This window comes from Pseudophryne corroboree, chromosome 9, assembly GCF_028390025.1.
Source record: "Pseudophryne corroboree isolate aPseCor3 chromosome 9, aPseCor3.hap2, whole genome shotgun sequence".
Lineage (NCBI taxonomy): Eukaryota > Metazoa > Chordata > Amphibia > Anura > Myobatrachidae > Pseudophryne > Pseudophryne corroboree.
In genome coordinates this window covers 389,378,928-389,398,984 of record NC_086452.1, presented here as the reverse complement: position 1 = coordinate 389,398,984, position 20,057 = coordinate 389,378,928, and the positions used below count along the sequence as shown (strand labels likewise).

The 20,057-nt window shown below is 47.2% G+C and overlaps 1 protein-coding gene across 6 annotated transcripts in view; it reads right to left on the bottom strand.

Annotated features, from left to right (window-relative positions):
• CACNA2D3 (calcium voltage-gated channel auxiliary subunit alpha2delta 3) overlaps positions 1-20,057 on the bottom strand; it is a 2,000,770-nt gene that overhangs the window by 207,280 nt on the left and 1,773,433 nt on the right. For all 6 annotated transcript variants that reach the window (XR_010186941.1, XM_063940834.1, XM_063940836.1 and 3 more), the window contains one exon: positions 5,262-5,324. Coding sequence is in view for 5 of the 6 variants with exons in the window: in XM_063940834.1 (XP_063796904.1) it covers positions 5,262-5,324 (63 nt within the window). In the remaining variant the exon portion in view is untranslated. The remainder of the gene's footprint in view (positions 1-5,261; positions 5,325-20,057) is intronic.

The window sequence follows — 20,057 nt, the reverse complement described above, 5'->3', positions numbered from 1 at the left end:
GCTGCTGAATATGTTATGCACACCAGTGCCAGCAGGAATGTACTGGTGTCTGAACGGAGAGGGATGCAAAACAAATGAACTCACAGACAGACTGGGGAATATGACATTACATACACAGAAGGTGATAGGGTAACAAAATAAACACAAAGTGAACAGAGAAGCCCAAAGGCTAAGAAACTGGGTGTCTCCCTAGTATTAGGAATGCTCAGATGGAAAGAAGCGAGATGTTGTGATTTAATACGTAGAGAACCCGAAATGCTGTTGCTAAGGGCAACAGCAAAAACCTAAAGGGTTACCAATGGGTGTGGCAGTAAACTCCTTGGTCAGAGATGGAATAATAGACACAAGGAGAGTCTCCACAATCCTAGTCCTCACTTGCAGTGCACTGGTTCAGCTTACTGCCACTAAACTGACACCTGAACACCTTGCACAGTGAGAAAGGATTTTGGCAGGCAAGTCTGAGAATACAGCCGCAAACTTGCTAGGTTCACAGAGTAGCAAAAGAACCCCAGCAGGTTAAACGACTGACTCCAGTCTTACTGCTAGGTCTGGATTGGCAGAGTGTAATACCAAATCCCAAGGCCTATTTGCAGTAAGCAACAAACAAATACAAAGTTTACACAGTACTAGCTAGCTTTCAGGAACTGACTAACCAACAAAGATTCAGCAGCATCTGCCTAACCTGAGAAGAGGGTTTATATAGCAGGTGCTGTCCACGCCCCACTCAGACCTCACAGACTGAGAGCACAAAAACCAGCACCGGATCCCCTGCCGTGCACAGAGCCTGTAACCACTGCACAGCAAAAGACCCGAACCGGAGTATCAGCTACGCTCAGGTTACTCCGCTAGCACTTGTCTCCCGGTTGCCATGACGACGTGGCAGCACAGAGCAGGAGACCCTAACAGTATGTTGGGCTTGTGGGGAGGGTGGGCGTTGTACGGCTGTGCTGGGGAATGTGTGTGGGTTCCGTGCTGCGGGACTATGTGCCCGTGGCGCGCCTGTGGTGTGACTGATGTTGGGAAGGGTGGTTTTTAGCATTGGTGTGGGGACGGGGCACGGCGGGACACAGTGTGCAGGGATGGCAGACAGTTTGTGTTGGGCTTGTGGGGACAGTAGGCTGTGTGCAGCTGTGTTGGGGACTGAGTGCGGGCATGCTGTGGGACTCTGTGGGCGCGCCGCGGCTGCAGTGTGTCAGATGTTGGCGGGGGTGCATGTATCAGCGGTGTGGGGAGGGGGTCAGGCGGCTGTACACACTGTGCAGGGAGGGAAGACAGTGTGTGTTGGTCTTGTGGGGAGGGTGGGCTGTGGTCGACCGTGCTGGGGAATCTGTGCGGCCGTGCTGCGGGCGGCGGGCTCCGGGAATATGTGCCTGTGGCGCGGCTGCAGTGTGACCGATGTTGGCGGGTTTGGTAAAGTGTGGGGAGGGAGCACGGCGGGACACAGTGTGCAGGGACGGCAGAAAGATTGTGTTGGGCTTGTGGGGACAGTAGGCTGTGTGCGTGCGTGGTGTGGTCGGCGTGCTGCGGGACTATGTTCCCGCGGGCCGGCAGCAAAGTGACAGATAATGCATGGGTTGTGGGGGGGAGAGAGGAATTGGCGTTATGGGCTGCGGGTGTTTTGTCGGCCGTGGTGGGGAAGGTGGTGGAGTTTGTGCATATAAGGGGAGGGGTGGTGTGCGGTGCGGCTAGGTGGCTGGGCGGCCGTGGTGCGTACCCCTGGCAAGGCAGGATATGGGTGTTGTTGGTGGGTTTGTTTGGCGGCTGGGTTCGGTGCAGTGCTGTTAGTGGATCAGTTATGCATGTGTCGGGGTGAATGGGGGGGGGGATGTGTGGCGTGAGTGGCTGCATGTGGGAGCTGGTGGAGGGGGGATTTTGATGTTGGGTGAGAGTAGTTTTTAGATGCCAATGGAGGGGTGCGTGTGTACCTGCCACTGTGCTGCGTCCATCCCCTGGTGGCTGCAGGCTGGGGATGGTGGTGGGATTATGTGGCTGCTGCTCAGTTCTGCTAGTGGTGTGCTGAGACAGGGCAGGAGCTGCTAACTCCGCCCACCACTGTGACTCCACCTAGCGTTAGAGGGCCAGGCACAGACTCACAAGGCAAATATATAGGATATATATATATATATATATATACACTGCTCAAAAAAATAAAGGGAACACTAAAATAACACATCCTACATCTGAATGAATGAAATATTCTTATTAAATACTTTGTTCTTTACATAGTTGAATGTGTTGACAACAAAATCACACAAAAATTATCAATGGAAATCAAATTTATTAACCCATGTAGGTCTGGATTTGGAGTCACCCTCAAAATTAAAGTGGAAAAACATACTACATGCTGATCCAACTTTGATGTAATGTCCTTAAAACAAGTCAAAATGAGGCTCAGTAGGGTGTGTGGCCTCCACGTGCCTGTATGACCTCTTTACAACCCACACAAGTGGCTCAGGTAGTGCAGCTCATCCAGGATGGCACATCAATGCGAGCTGTGGCAAGAAGGTTTGCTGTGTCTGTCAGCGTAGTGTCCAGAGCATGGAGGCGCTACCAGGAGACAGGCCAGTACATCAGGAGACATGGAGGAGGCCATAGGAGGGCAACAATCCAGCAGCAGGACCGCTACCTCCACCTTTGTGCAAGGAGGAACAGGAGGAGCACTGCCAGAGCCCTGCAAAATGACCTCCAGCAAGCCACAAATGTGCATGTGTCTACTCAAACGATCAGAAACAGACTCCATGAGGGTGGTATGAGGGCCCGACGTCCACAGGTGGGGGTTGTGCTTACAGCCCAACACCGTGCAGGACGTTTGGCATTTGCCAGAGAACACCAAGATTGGCAAATTCGCCACTGGTGCCCTGTGCTCTTCACAGATGAAAGCAGGTTCTCACTGAGCACATGTGACAGACGTGACAGAGTCTGGAGACGCCAAGGAGAACGTTCTGCTGCCTGCAACATCCTCCAGCATGACCGGTTTGGCAGTGTGTCAGTAATGGTGTGGGGTGGCATTTCTTTGGGGGGGCGCACAAGCCCTCCATGTGCTCGCCAGAGGTAGCCAGACTGCCATTAGGTACCGAGATGAGATACTCAGACCCCTTGTAAGACCATATGCTGGTGCGGTTGGCCCTGGGTTTCTCCTAATGCAAGACAATGCTAGACCTCATGTGGCTGGAGTGTGTCAGCAGTTTCTACAAGACGAAGGCATTGATGCTATGGACTGGCCGCCGTTCCCTAGACCTGAATCCAATTGATCACATCTGGGACATCATGTCTCGCTCCATCCACGAACGCTACGTTGCACCACAGACTGTCCAGGAGTTGGCGGATGCTTTAGTCCAGGTCTGGGAGGAGATCCCTCAGGAGACCATCCGCCACCTCATCAGGAGCATGCCCAGGCATTGTAGGGAGGTCATTCAGGCACGTGGAGTCCACACACACTACTGTGCCTCATTTTGACTTGTTTTAAGGACATTACATAAAAGTTGGATCAGCCTGTGGTGGGTTTTTCCACTTTAATTTTGAGGGTGACTCCAAATCCAGACCTCCATGGGTTAATAAATTTGATTTCCATTGATAATTTTTTGTGATTTTGTTGTCAGCACATTCAACTATGTAAAGAACAAAGTATTTAATAAGAATATTTCATTCATTCAGATGTAGGATGTGTTATTTTAGTGTTCCCTTTATTTTTTTGAGCAGTGTATATATCATTTTGAAGAAGGTGAGTCCCCTAACCACTTAACTAAAACAAAAATCATTCTTAAATACAAACAGTTTGTGCCTCTGGATCAGATTCTCAGTTCCTAAGATGAACGATAAATCTTGCTGTCAGAGAAAGACAATAAAATCGATTCCAATAATACAACTGAGCAGCTACTGTATAAAGAAATCAGTTCTATGGCGGGCAGGTGCATTAGGACTTAGTAGCCTTACAATTCCATGATCCTCGGTAAATGTAATTTCTCACTGTGATCTGTTCTTGTCAAGAATCAGTAACCACAACCACTGAATTAGGTCACGTCTGTAGAGGACGCAATCGGCATCAATCACTTTCACTTTTTGAGACTGCAGGCATGCCAGGGATAGGAGGCAGTCCCATTGTCAGGACAAGTTACTGTCTTATTATAAGACCTCATTAAACCTGCCATAGAATGGAACATGAAAATAAAAGTATAACATTTACATTTTAAGAAACATATTTTCATCCACATATATGCCAGCCGCTATAGGGACATCTAAAGCTAGGTACACACCTCGGCTCAATGATCCGTCCAACTGCTTATACAGCTTTCAGCGTAAAAACTAGTGTGCACACTAGTTAATGATTGTTCCAATCGGAACAATTGTAAGATAACACTGCTGCCCAGCTTAACATTATAAGTTAATTCCCCTTACCAAGTCTTTCGACAGTTGCTTGACTGATGCTGCCATATTTCTGAGAAATACATCCAGGGAGGTACTGAGTATACAGTATAGAAAAACTAGGCTTGTACCTGGGGTAGCACAGTGTAGGGCACCAAAAAATTAACTTATGTTAACTAGATTTTTCTGGTTCAATATTCCTTTTGTAATTAAGCTTTTGTTTTGTTTTTTTGTAATTCTGTCGCCCATTGTACCTACAAAATATTATAAGTGGTAATGTTGGGTGATACGGTGTAAGTGTTTGCAGCAGTTGATAATCTAGGGTGCAGTCACTCACAATGCAAAGGGCAAAACCCACATCTGTCCAGTCCAGATATCTTAGGGGGCATGGTCATGACCGATTTTGAATACAGAGGACCTCTGTAGAACCTATGCGCCTCTGAATGGGTGTGGCCATGCTATTTTGGGGGTGCTGTTACGTTTCCCTGTTATGACTCTGCTGGTCCTGTACTAGGACCTTAGACATTACCTGTCAACTTCCCTTCTTGGTGCTCCCTGGCAACACTAAAGACAGCCCCAAGCCCACTGGTTTGGACTGAGCTTTGCAATCGGAAACATACAGTATGCTGAAGTTGACAGGACAAAACATATTCAGAACTACAGAAATGACTTTGCTCTCAGCATTTACAACAGTACATAGGGCCTGATTCAGAGATGTATGCAAATGCTTTTGCAGCTGCGAGCCCATATGCAGCGGCAGTACACAAATAAGCAAATGTCACAGCCGTCTATCTTAGACGTTTTCTCTATAGGTCTTGAGGTTAGTTTGCATTATGCTCAAGACACTGAAAATGTATATTTTAATTTCTGATTGTGCTAGGAAAAAAAAAAAAGCTTACCTGTCTGTAATCTTCAGACACCAGGATAAAACCGTTATTGTCAATGAGATAACAGTTTAACACCTGTAGGGAACATCAATGAATTAATATACATTAATTATACATTATTTACAGTATTTATTTACATACAACCACAACTGATTTGCACAAATCTACAAAACAACTGTATTTCTCAAAAATACAATTTACTAAAAACTAGAGATGCGCGGCTGGCACTTTTCGTGTTTTGTGTTTTGGTTTTGGTTCTAATTCCACTTTCGTGTTTTGGTTTTGGATTGGTTTTGCCAAAACCACCCTTTCGTGTTTTGGTTTTTGGATCTGGATGATTTTTGAAAAAAACATAAAAACAGCTAAAATCACAGAATTTGGGGGTAATTTTGCTCCTACAGTATTATTAACCTCAATAACATTCATTTCCACTCATTTCCAGTCTATTCTGAACACCTGACAATATTGTTTTTGGGCCTAAAAGTTGCACCAAGGTGGCTGCATGACTAATCTAAGTGACAAGTGTGCGGCACAAACACCTGGCCCATCTAGGAGTGGCACTGCACATAGATACTACATGCAGTGGCAGACAAAATGGCAGTTTCAAAAACTAGGCCCGAAAGAGCACATAATGCAAAGGGAAAAAAAGAGGTGCAACGAGGTAGCTGGATGACTAAGCTAAGCGACACAAGTGGGCGGCGCAAACACCTAGCCCATCTAAGAGTGGCACTGTAGTGGCAGACAGGATGGCACTTTTAAAAAAATAGGCTCCAAAGAGCACATAATGCAAAGAAAAAAAAGAGGTACAAGATGGAATTGTCTTGGGCCCTCCCACCCACCCTTAAGTTGTTTAAACAGGACATGCACAGTTTAATAAACACATAGTTTCAGCGACAGGTGGTCCCCCTGCAAAAAGCTTGACAAGTTCTCTGAATCATAGCTAGCGACAAACATACCGACTCCATATTTGATGACTTTTCACATTATGAGAAGAAGCAAGAGGAAGAGGACAGTATCAAGAAGGTGATTAAAAATTAAAGAGGCACATGCAATCAGGAGCAACACAGTGGCTTTCACCTCCACTCCTATAGTGGTGTGGAACAGAAGGGACTTCAACCAAGCAAATATATAATTATTAATTACCACATTACTGGACAAACTGAAAAACTAGGGGCCAAAGCCTCCAAAATTGTACCCCCTTCTCTATTTTCAGGAATTAAGATGATCTCGAATTTAATGCTGGGATGCAAATAAACTGGTGTATACCACGGGATCAAGATTGAATATTTTCCCCTCCACGGAGTCTGGACACTTATTTTGTGAAAATCTCGTGGGTTTATTTTTTTCCATTTTTATTTACATATTTTGTGGCAGATGCCTTATTTTTGTTTTTCACAGCTCCCAATTACACGCATGTGAGCATACCTGTGTGTCCCAGTTACATTCATGTGAGCATACCTGTGTGTCTTGTTTATTTTATTCATATTTTATTTTTAAATAAAGCAGCCCTTCAGATGTTTTAGCAGCCCCTCCTGAGCCCCCACAGCAATCCCGGATGGGGCAAGTTGAGGTCGGGTGGGTTTGGTAAAATACTAAGCACAACTGTGCAGTAAATTTATTTGATATTGAGCCCTGGCCCTAGTTGAGCTTACCACTCTACAGTCCAAACTAATTTCACACTATAAGTAGGACTGTGGGAGGAAGCAATGCTAACCTCTGTGCCCACAGCATGCCTCAGCCTGGCAAGCCAGACATCTTCCTGACTGTAAGCCACTATGAGACTCCATACTGGGCCTTATTCAGTAACTGTATCTCACAGGAGCTCCTGGCCCATATAGTTCTGCAGTGCAATGGAAAGCTGACGCAATGCAAGATCATTGAAACTCTGTTCTTCTAACACCGCAAGGTCTTGCGATAACCCTACGCAGCACTTAGGAAAAGAAGATCCCTGAACAACAAATGTGCATCTTCTAAATAAATAATCCCAATATGTGAAACATCAATAATAAATCAAAATCAAGGTTGACTAATTGGAGCCATTCATTTGAGTGAGTCCCTAACATGAAATAATTGAGAAGAACCTCTCTCTAATATCCCGGCAGAAAATAGCACTTTTACCTCTCCAGCAGTTGTGCTGCAGTATGAGTCAGTCTCTTCTGAGTAACACTGACTTTGGCCACAAATGTGGTGTCTCCCCACTTTATTTAAAAACACTTCAGCAATTTCCATTTCCACCTTAGCGGCTAGCTTTCACAAATATGTTTGTGATGATGAAGCTTGTTTCATATCTGCTCTAGGCTTTCATTTAAACCTAGGATCAAGTGCAGCAGCACCCCTGGACTTATACAGCATAGGCATCACCCCTGGAGAATTACACAGCACAGCAGACATGCAACAGCACCCCTTGACTTAAACAACAGTGGGGCAGCAACCCTGGACTGATAGGGCAGAGGGGCAGCACCCCATATAGGGCAGCACCCCTGCAATGTTGTGGAAAAGAAAAGCTGTGCAAGATGGAATTGTCCTTGAGCCCTCACACCCACCCTTATTTTGTATAAACAGGACATGCACACTTTAACAAACCAATCATTTCAGGGGCAGGGTCTGCCACACGACTGTGGCGGAAATGATTGGTTTGTTTGGGCCCCCAAAACAAAAAAAGCAATTAATCTCTCCTTGCACAAACTGGCTCTACAGTGGCAAGATGTCGTCTTCATCCTCAGATTGCCCCCCCCTTCAGTGTTTACATCATCATCCTCACAGAGAAATAAACAAACCAACATAATTTAGGTGTCAGTGGACTGCGTACGCTGTTACCCAAAGTTTCTAGACTTGACAATGACTTATGATGAATGCGTTGCAGGTGACGGATAAGGGAGGATGTTCCTAGGTGGTTAATGTCCTTACCCCTACTTATTATGGATTGACAAAGGCAACACATGGCTTGACACCTGTTGTCCGGATTTGTGGAGAAATAATTCCACACCGAAGAGGTGGCTTTTTTGGTATTTTGCTCAGGCATGACAATGGGCTTTTCCATCCCATGGTCAACAACTGTCTCCACTGGTGCCTTATTCAAACAAACCACATCACCATCAGAATCCTCATTGTCAACTTACTCTGCAGTGCCAGCTACACCCATATCCTCCTCTTCCTGATGTACTTATACAGTGACATCCTCAATCTCAATATCAGCAACTCAATTGGCAGTGCTCCTCCCAGCACTTGCAGGGGGCGTGCAAATGGTGGTAGGAGCCTCCTCTTCCCATACAGTGTTGTGAAGGTCAGGCCTAGATATTGCAACAGCGAACAGTGCCAGCACCCCTGTATTTTCACAACACCCCTGTAATTTTACAGCATACAAGACAAGGCCAGTGTACAGTTATTTTCACTGCACCCCTATATTTATACAGCATACAGGGTCATTGTACAGTTATTTTCACTTCACCCCTGAATTTTTACAGCATACAAGACAAAGCCAGTATACATTGATTTTCACTGCACCTTAGAATTATTACAGCATACAAGACAGGGCCAGTGTACATTGATTTTCACTGCACCCTAGAATAATTACAGCATACAAGACATGGCCAGTGTACAGTGATTTTCACTGCACCCCTGAATTTTTACAGCATGCAAGACAGGGCCAGTGTACATTGATTTTCACTGCACCCTAGAATTATTACAGCATACAAGACAGGGCCAGTGTACATTTTACTGCACCCTAAAATTCTTACAGCATACAAGACAGGGCTAGTGTGCATTCATTTTACTGCACCTTTGAATTTTTACAGCATATAGGGCCAGTGTAATGTTATTTTAACAGCAACACCCCTATATTTTACATCATACAGGTGGTGTGCTTTTAATTTTTAACAACTGCATCCCTGAATTTTTATAGCATACAGGGCCAGTGTAGTTATTTTAGCAGCAGCACCCCTGTATTTTACAGCATACAGAAGCAGTGTGCTTTTCATTTTTAACAACTACACCTCTGAATTTTTGCAGCATACAGGCCCAGTGCAATGTCATTTTAACAGCAGCACCCCTATATTTTACAGCATACAGGAGCAGTGTGCTTTTAATTTTTAACAACTGCACCCCTGAATTTTTACAACATACAGGGCCAGCAGCACCCCTATATTTTACAGCCTACAGGAGGAGGACAGTGCTCCTGTACCTTGTACAACACAGTGACAGCCAGGACAGCAACATCCATGTACAGCTGCAGCACCCAGCCGTAACAGCACATGAAGCACCAGTGACAGCCAGGACAGACAGGACAGCACCTCTACACAGCACAGGTACACCACAGTGACTGCAGCAGCACCCCTAGAGAGCACACACTAACCCCACCCAATGCCACCACCCACAGAGAGAGAGACACTGAGGTCTGTCTCCCTCACTCTCCAAGTCCAGAGTGAAAATGGCGGCGACGCCCGGCTGTTTATAAGGGAATCCAAAACCCGTGAGAATCCGACAGCGGGATGATGAAGTTTTGCCTCATTCTGGTTTCCGAGTCTGGCGGTAAGTCCCGGGATGTTCGGGGGAGTTCGGTTCTCTGGGAACCGAACCTGCTCATCTCTAGTTATAATGCAGAACAGGTATTGGAACAAAATGGGAGGTATAATGGGACAGGAGAGGGCAGAACCAGTGATGGGACGGGGCAGAATATATCAAATATATATACAGTACATATATGAGAAAAAGGTCTTTGTGTAAAAATAATGGGCATACTGTATAAACTAGGCAACTTTCAAATCTAAAATTAAGTGAGAGGAGTAGTTAGTTTGTGTGAAATAAAAACATTTTTGTTGAATGCAATAATCTTGGTCTATAAAATCTATTAGTGTGTGTTCTGGGGTAAAAAATAACACGTTCTGGGATAAATGGAGAGATACTAATAATCATTATTCCTCATACATATTTCGGACACATGGGTCCTTCATCAGAAGAAAGCAAGCTTCTGATGAAGGACCCATGTATCTGAAACATGTTAAGCTGGTGATAGGAGTCTTCTGAATTGACTGACTGCTGGACCTGTGCCGGCTTATACCCATATTTGATCTCTGGTTACTGTGACTATCATGATTTCATTTCCTATTACCTTCTGGATGGGTAGGTGTTATACACTGTGAGATATGCCACATCGTATGGTTTTTACATGGTTGTATTTTTGATTGAAATGTGAGTGTGATAAGTGAATAAATTGTTCCATTATGTTCCAATGGTGTTGCACTACTGCTCTTTCTCTGTGTTTGAAAAAATGAGGAGAGTATTCAATTAGTGAACGTGAAGTACCCAATCAGCCCTACTTGGATCCCATACTAAGACAAAAAATAGGATTTTAATCCTTTTCTCCTTGTCCGTAGAGGATGCTGGGGACTCCGAAAGGACCATGGGGTATAGACGGGATCCGCAGGAGACATGGGCACACTATAAGACTTTGAATGGGTGTGAACTGGCTCCTCCCTCTATGCCCCGCCTCCAGACCTCAGTTATAGGAACTGTGCCCAGGGAGACGGACATTTCGAGGAAAATTATTTTTGTTAAACTAAGGGCGAGATACATACCAGCTCACACCACAACACACTGTACAACTGGATTACCAGATAACAGTATGAACGAAAGACAACAACAAGCTGAATATAACCGATACACAACCTTCGTGTAACCGAAAACAACAACTATCGATACAACTGCAAGAAACAGTCCGCACTGGGATGGGCGCCCAGCATCCTCTATGGACTAGGAGAAAAGGATTTACCGGTAGGTATTAAAATCCTATTTTCTCTCACGTCCTAAAGGATGCTGGGGACTCCAAAAGGACCATGGGGTCTATACCAAAGCTCCAGACCGGGCGGGAGAGTGCGGATGACTCTGCAGCACCGATTGAGGAAACATAAGGTCCTCATCAGCCAGGGTATCAAACTTGTAGAACTTAGCAAAAGTGTTTGAACCCAACCACGTAGCTGCTCGGCAAAGTTGAAGCGCCGAGACTCCTCGGGCAGCCGCCCAAGATAAGCCCACCTTTCTGGTAGAATGGGCTTTCACTGACTTCGGTAACGGCAATCCAGCCATAGAATGAGCATGCCAAATCGTATTACAGATCCAGCGTGCAATAGTCTGCTTGGAAGCAGGAGCCCCAATTTTGTTGGGAGCATATAGGACAAACAGAGCCTCTGATTTCCTAATTTGAGCCGTTCTGGCGACATACTGTAAATTTTCAAAGCTCTAACTACATCGAGAGATTTTGACATAGCCAAGGCGCCCGTAGCCACAGGCACCACAATGGGTTGGTTTATGTGAAACGAAGAAACCACCTTCGGCAGAAATTGTTGACGAGTTCTCAATTCCGCTCTACCCTCATGGAAAATCAAATAGGGGCTCTTGTGAGACAAAGCCACCAACTCCGACACCCATCTTGCGGACGCCAAGGCCAAAAGCATGACCACTTTCCAAGTGAGAAATTTCAACTCAACCTTTCGCAAAGGTTCAAACCAGTGAGACATAAGAAATTGTAACACCACGTCAAGATCCCACGGAGTCACGGGTGGCACAAACGGAGGATGGATGTGCAGCACCCCCTTCACGAAAGTCTGAACCTCTGGAAGGGCGGCCAATTCTTTTTGAAAGAAAATAGATAAAGCTGAAATCTGCACTTTTATGGAACCCAATTTTAGGCCTGCATCCACGCCTGCCTGCAAAAAATGGAGGAAACGCCCCAGCTGAAACTCCTCCGTAGGAGCTTTATTGGCTTCATACCACGACACATATTTTCTCCAAATATGGTGATAATGCTTTGCCGTGACCTCCTTTCTAGCCTTAAGGAGAGTGGGGATGACTTCCCCCAGGGACACCCTTTCGAGCTAGGATTTGGCGTTCAACCTCCACGCCGTTAAACGCAGCCGCGGTAAGTCTTGAAATACGCATGGCCCCTGCAGTAACAGATCCTCTCTGAGAGGAAGAGGCCAAGGATCTTCTATGAGCAATTCCTGAAGATCCGGATACCAGGCCCTCCGTGGCCAATCTGGAACGACGAGTACTGCCGGAACCCTTGTTCGTCTTATGATCCTCAACACTTTTGGAGTGAGAGAAAGTGGAGGGAGCACATATACCGACTGAAACACCCACGGAGTTACCAGGGCGTCCACTGCACTGGCTTGAGGGTCCCTTGACCTGGAACAATACCTCGGAAGCTTCTTGTTGAGGCGAGACACCATCATGTCTATTTGAGGAATTCCCCAACGACTTGTCACTTCTGCAAAGACCTCTTGATGAAGACCCCACTCTTCTGGATGAGATCGTGTCTGCTGAGGAAGTCTGCTTCCCAGTTGTCCACGTCCGGAAGGAAGACTGCTGACAGAGCGCTCACGTGCTTTTCCACCCAGCGGAGAGCTCTTGTGGCCTCCGCCATCGCCGCTCTGAACTTTGTTCCGCCCTGGCGGTTTACGTACGCCACCGCTGTTACGTTGTCCGACTGAATCAGGACAGGTAGATCTCGAAGAAAGCATTCCACTTGCAGAAGGTCGTTGTAAATGGCTCTTAATTCCAGAACGTGGAGACAAGATTCCTGGCTTGACCATTTTCCCTGGAAACTTCTTCCTTGTGTGACTGCTCCCCAGCCTCGGAGACTTGCATCCGTGGTCAGCAGGACCCAATCCTGGATCCCGAACCAGCGTCCCTCTAGGAGGTGAGAACTTTGAAGCCACCACAGGAGAGATATTCTGGTCCTTGAAGATAGACTTATTTTCCGGTGCATATGCAGGTGAGACCCGGACCATTTGTCCAACAGGTTCCACTGAAACACCCGGGCATGAAACCTGCCAAACGGAATGGCTTCGTAAGCTGCAACCAGCTTCCTCAGCACTCAGGTGCATTGATGAATCGACACTCTTGCCGGTTTCAGAATCTCCTTGACCATGAATTGGATTTCCAGAGCTTTTTCCGCTGGAAGAAACACTCTCTGCAGTCCCGTGTCCAGGATCATGCCCAAGAAAGGCAGCCGAGTTGTCGGAATCAACTGTGACTTTGACAAATTTAGAATCCAACCATGTTGTTGCAGAACCGTCAGGGAGAGATCCACATTTCTTAGCAATTGCTCCTTTGATCTCGCCTTTATCAGGTACGGGATAATTGTGACACCCCGCTTGCGTAGGAGTACCATCATTTCCGCCATTACTTTGGTGAAGACCCTCGGGCCGTGGAAAGACCAAACGGCAACATCTGAAACTGGTAATGACAATCCTGCACCGCAAACCTCAGGAAGGCTTGATGTGGAGGATATATGGGGACATGTAAGTAGGCATCTTTTATGTCGACTGACGCCATAAAATCCCCCCCTTCTAGACTGGAGATCACTGCTCGAAGAGATTCCATCTTGAACTTGAAAGTTTTCAAATACAGATTGAGGGATTTTAGGTTCAGGATCGGTCTGACCGAGCCGTCCGGCTTTGGTACGACAAAGAGACTCGAATAAAACCCTTCTCCCCGTTGAGATGGGGGTACCGGGACAATGACACTCTGTTGACACAGCTTTTGTATCGCAGCACCCACTACTTCCCTTTCTGGGATAGAAACTGGCAAGGCTGATTTGAAAAATCTTGGAGGGGGGGGGGGGGCACCTCCTGAAACTCCCATTTGTACCCTTGGGGCACTATGTCTAACACCCAAGGATCTAGGCCCGAGTGAAACCAGACCTAACGGAAGAGTCGTAGATGCGCCCCCACCGGTACGGACTCCCATAGGGGAGCCCCAGCGTCATGCGGTGGACTTGGCAGAGGCCGGGGAGGACTTCTGGTCCTGGGAGCCTGGCACTGCAGGCGACCTTTTTCCCTTACCTCTACCTTTAGAGGCAAGGAAGGCCGACCCCCTTCCTTTTTTGTATTTATTAGGCCGAAAGGACTGCATCTGATAATGGGGTGTCTTTTTCTGTTGTGCAGGAACATAAGGAAGAAAGGATGACTTACCCGCCGTCACCAAACAAGACACTACCTTTGTATGGGAGAGATTCCATAGCTTTCTTGGAGTCGGCATCAGCATTCCATTGATGAATCCACAACGCTCTCCTGGCCGAGACTGCCATGGCATTGGCCCTTGATCCCAAGAGGCCAATATCCCTCGCCGCATCCTTTAGGTAAGCTGCAGCATCCCTGATATAACCGAGAGTAAAAAGAATGTTATCCCTGTCCAGGGTATCCATGTCAGATGCTAAATTATCTGCCCACATAACAATAGCACTACCCACCCATGCCGACGCCACGGCAGGTCTGAGCAGTGCACCCGTAGTGACATAAATGGCCTTTAATGTCGTTTCCTGCTTACGATCTGCAGGGTCCTTGAGGGCAGCAGTGTCGGGAGACGGAAGCGCCACCTTCTTGGACAGCCGTGACAACCTTGTCCACATTGGGAGATGACTCCCACTTTTCCCTGTCGTCAGAGGGGAAAGGATATGCCATAAAAATTCTCTTAGGAATTTGCCACCTTTTATCAGGAGATTCCCAAGCCTTTTCACAAAGAGCGTTCAGTTCATGAGAGGGGGGAAACGTCACCTCAGGCTTTTTTCCCTTATACAAACAAACCCTTGTATCTGGAACAGCAGGTACTTCAGAAATATGTAAAACATCTTTAATAGCCACAATCATGTACTAAATACTCCGTATCCGCTATTTGGGTAAATTAACGCTTTTGTGACCCTGAGGGGGGCTGTACCTGAGATAAGGCGTCCTCCATGGATTTTCTCCACGTTTGTGTCTGAGAATCAGATTTATCCAGCCTTTTAGTCAATAACGCCACATTTGCATTCAATGTACTCAACACATTCACCCAATCAGCAGTCGGCGGTGCCGACAGAGTCACTCCCAAATCCTTCTTTGCGCCCCCAGCAGTTTTATCCGGGGAGGAGCACTCAGCCTCAGACATGTCGACACACCGTACCGACACGCACACCCACACACTGGCTATAGGGGACAGACCCACAGGGAAGCCTGTTAGAGAAACACAGAGGGAGTTTACCAGCTCACACCCCAGCGCCTATTTTAACACTGAGAAAGAATATCAGATGTCTGTGATGTTATAATAGCACCAAATTAATGGTGTGTCCCCCCCCCCGTTTTGCTCCTTGTTACTTGATCAGGAGAGTGGAGGTCCGGGCCAGCGTCTCTGCAGTCTGTTGAAGAGAGAAAATGGCGCTAGTAAGCTGTGAGGGCTAAGCCACGCCCCCACCTCAGCGCGCTGTAGTCCCGCTCAATTTTGAATCTTTATACTGGCGGGGGCTTATATTTAGTGCTTATGCACTTATAATATATCTTTTTTAGCCAGTCTTTACCTCAGTAACATGCTGCCCAGGGCGCCCCCCCTGCGCCCTGCACCCTGTAAGTGCCGTTGGAAGTATGTGTGGGAGCATGGCGCGCAGCGTGCCCGCTCGCTGTACCTCGTTACTGAAGTCTTCTGCCATCACTGAAGTCTTCTGTTCTTCTATAAACTCACCCGGCTTCTTTCTTCTGGCTTCTGTGAGGGGGTTGACGGCGCGGCTCCGGGAACAAGTAGCTAGGCGCACCAAGTGATCGAACCCTCTGGAGCTAATGGTGTCCAGTAGCCTAAGAAGCAGAGCCTTTAACTCAGAAGAAGTAGGTCTGCTTCTCTCCCCTCACTCCCACGAAGCAGGGAGCCTGTAGCCAGCAGGTCTCCCTGAAAATAAAAAATCTAACAAAGTCTTTTCAGAGAAACTCAGGAGAGCTCCCCTAGTGTGTGTCCAGTCTCTCTGGGCACAGAATCTAACTGAGGTCTGGAGGAGGGGCTTAGAGGGAGGAGCCAGTTCACACCCATTCAAAGTCTTATAGTGTGCCCATGTCTCCTGCGGATCCCGTCTATACCCCATGGTCCTTTTGGAGTCCCCAGCATCCTCTAGGATGTAAGAGAAAGAGAGAATTGGTTTATCACTCTGGGACTTTGGGACTGATCTCGTCTACTTTTATGTAACATTGATCCACAGAATAAGAAACAGACTTCTCTTTTTGGATCTTTACTCTGAACTTGATATTATGTATTTTTATTTTGGGCATTGAGATATCCCATGTTAAACCAATTAGCACCATATTGAGACTATCTATCTTCACCTTTTCTATTGATTGGTAAGTGGTGAAATTCCCTAGGTTCTCAATAGGCTTCTTTTTGTATATTTCTGATACATGCTTAAAAACATAGCGACCCGGACGCAGACCAGGCGACCAATTCTGCAGTGTGTATCCTGCTGAGATTGGGGTATATGATGCGACCTATCTCCGGTCCCAGTAGCCCAATGGCAGTATGGCTGCTGAGGGACATGGCGAGAATGGCAGTAATGGTGATGGGCATAGTTGTGGGATGATGCAGGAGGCAGCAGAGGGACTGGAGCTCTTACCAGCAGAGTTCGGCTGTGGGTGGTGTTTACCTTTAAAAAAATGGTGCCACGGTGCCATTTTTATATAAAAACAAGATGGCCATGGCGAGCCAATCGTGGTTCACAGGCAGCCTACTGGAACCTGTAGGCTGCCTGTGAAGAGCATATTATTAAAATCGTAACTTTCACTGAATGCTATCAACTCTTCACCTCTGTCCCATGGTCCTGCTACCCCACAACTCAGCCCTGTTCCCTCTCTCCCTTCCCTGTCACCTCCCCACACCCCCATCCACATCACACTGAACTCCCTCCCTGCCCACCTCCTGCAGTTTCCCCTCCTAGCTCATGCACCCGTACCATCACTACTCTCTCATCATCCCTGCCCTCAAAGTTAATCTCACCTCATCGCTACAGTAACCCTGATAATCTCATTCACATCTCTCCCACAAACTCATACCCCCTATCATCTGCCCTCTGGAATGCCAGATCTGTTTGTAACAAACTGGTCCCCACTCATGACCTTTTCATTTCCAACTCCCTACACCTACTAGCCATTACTGAAACTTGGATTACGCCCTCTGACACTACTTTTCTCCTGCTGCGCTCTCTGCTGGGGGGGGGCCTCACATTCACACACATACCCCGACCTGGGGGTCGCCATGGGGGTGGTGTTGGGGTCCTTTTACCTTCTTGTTACTCCTACCAACTCATACCACCAGAACCATCCTTTACATTCTCTACATTTGAGGTCCATGCCATACGCCTCTTCCAACCAGTCCATCTTAGAGTAGCTGTCATTTACCGCCCCCCTGGCACTGCTTCCAAATTCATCCACAACTTTGCTTCCTGGCTTCCTCACTTCCTCTCTTCTGACATTCCCTCCATTATCCTAGGCGATTTCAACATCCCTATTGACATCCCCACATAATCCCCTGCCTCTAAACTCCTTAACCTCACCTCTTCACTTGGTCTTTCCCAGTGGACCTCCTCACCCTCCCATGTGAATGAGAGCTCACTGGATCTGGTCTTCACTCACCGCTGTGATATTTCTGATTTCTCTAACTCCCCATTTCCCCTCTCTGACCACCACCTGCTCTCCTTTAACCTATCTCTCTCGACTTCCCCATCTCCACCTCCTAAGGCTACCATCACTAAGCGGAACATTGAAGCTATTGACACCACATTCCTTTCCTCCCTGTTTGACTCACTTCTCTCTCCTATTCTCTCTCTCTCTCATGCCCTGAACAAGCCACTTCCACATACAATGCATCCCTTACTTCTGCTCTTGACTCTGTTGCTCCACCAACCACTATTCACCCTCGCAAATTAACACCTCAACCCTGGCACACCAAATGCACCAGATATCTGCAAAAATGCTCACGTACTGTTGAGCGACACTGGAGGAAATCACGCTCTAAGGCAGACTTCCTCCATTTCAAACTTATGCTCTCATCCTTCAGTGCTGCCCTTTCTCTTGCTAAACAGTCATACTTCAAGAACCTCATCTCCTCCCAGTCTTCCAACCCCCAACGCCTCTTTGCCACTCTCAACTCACTCCTCTACCCACCTCCACCTCGTCTCCCTTCCTCACTCTCTGCTCTTGACTTTGCCACTTACTTCACATCCAAAATTGACTCCATACGTCAGGACATCACATCACACCAGACCATCAGTAACCAGCCTTCTCCCATCCCCCGAACCTACTCTAACATCTTTCTCCCATGCATCTGGAGAGGAAGTCATGGCCTTCATTCGTTCCTGTCCCCTCACCACCTCCCCACTTGACCCTATCCCCTCCCTCCTCCTCCGCTACCTCTCTCCTTCTGCTTGTTACCATCTTTCCCACCTCAATCTCTCCCTCTCATCAGGCACTGTCCCTTCTGCCTTCAAGCATGCACTCATCTCTCCTATTCTTAAAAAACCTACCCTTGATCCAAACACTCTCTCCAACTACCGACCCATCTCTCTCCTCCCTTTTGCCTCCAAACTCCTTGAGCGTATTGTCTACAACCGCCTTACTTCGTTTCTTTCCTCACACTCTCTGCTTGACCCATTCCAGTCTGGCTTCCGTCCTCTCCACTCCACTGAAACTGCCCTTACAAAAGTATGCAATGACCTCCATGCTGCTAAATCTAAGGGACACTACTCTCTACTTATTTTACTTAATCTCTCTGCTGCTTTTGACACTGTGGACCATCCTCTCCTACTGCAAATCCTTCACTCCATTGGTCTGCGTGACACTGCCCTCTCTTTGCTGTCCTCCTACCTTTCTGACCGTTCATTCTCTGTCTCCTCTAAAGACCCCACCTCCCCCTCACTTCCACTAACTGTAGGGGTACCCCAAGGTTCTGTCCTTGGTCCTCTTCTCTTCTCTCTCTATACGTCCTCACTAGGTAAGCTCATTAGTTCTTTTGGTTTCCAATATCATCTCTATGCTGATGACACCCAAATCTATCTTTCCTCTCCAGACCTCTCCCCTGCTCTCCTCACTCGTATCTCCAACTGTCTCTCTGCTACCTCTTCCTGGATGTCCCAACGCTTTCTTAAACTTAATATGTCTAAGACCGAGCTGATCATCTTCCCTCCCTCCCGCATAACCTCACCTCCTACAATCTCATTATCTATTGATGGCACTACTATCTCCTCTAGCCCCCAAGTGCGCTGTCTTGGAGTAATCCTTGACTCCTCCCTCTCCTTCAAACCACACATTCAGCACCTCTCACAAACCTCCCGTTTTCATCTAAAAAATATTTCCAGGATCAGACCCTTTCTGACCCAGGATGCTACTAAGACTCTTATCCACTCACTGGTCATTTCCAGACTGGACTACTGTAATCTCCTCCTGACTGGCATTCCTGAAAAATACCTCTCTCCACTCCAATCTATCCTCAATGCTGCTGCCCGGCTCATCTTCCTCACCAAACGCACTACGTCCACCTCTCCTCTCTTACTAGACCTTCACTGGCTCCCCTTCCCTTTCAGAATCCATTTCAAGCTTCTCACACTCGCTTACAAAGCCATCACCCACTCCCCTCCCATTTACATCTCTGACCTTATCTCCCTTTACACTCCCACCCGTCCTCTTCGCTCTGCTAATGCACGCCGACTCTCCTGCCTATGGATTACTTCCTCCCACTCCTACCTCCAAGATTTTTCACGTGCTGCACCACTTCCCTGGAATTCTCTACCTCTCCCCCTCAGACTCTCCACCTCTCTACAAAACTTCAAACGGGCTCTCAAGACCCACTTCTTCACCAAACCCAGCCAAATCTCATCCTAACCCTCTGTTCTACGCTCTCTATGTACCCCATCTGTGTCACCCCTGTCTGTCTACCCCTCCCCTTTAGAATGTAAGCGCTCACGAGCAGGGCCCTCTTCCCTCATGTGCTTATCCTTTCTTACTTTAATAATCTTCAACTGCACCAAAT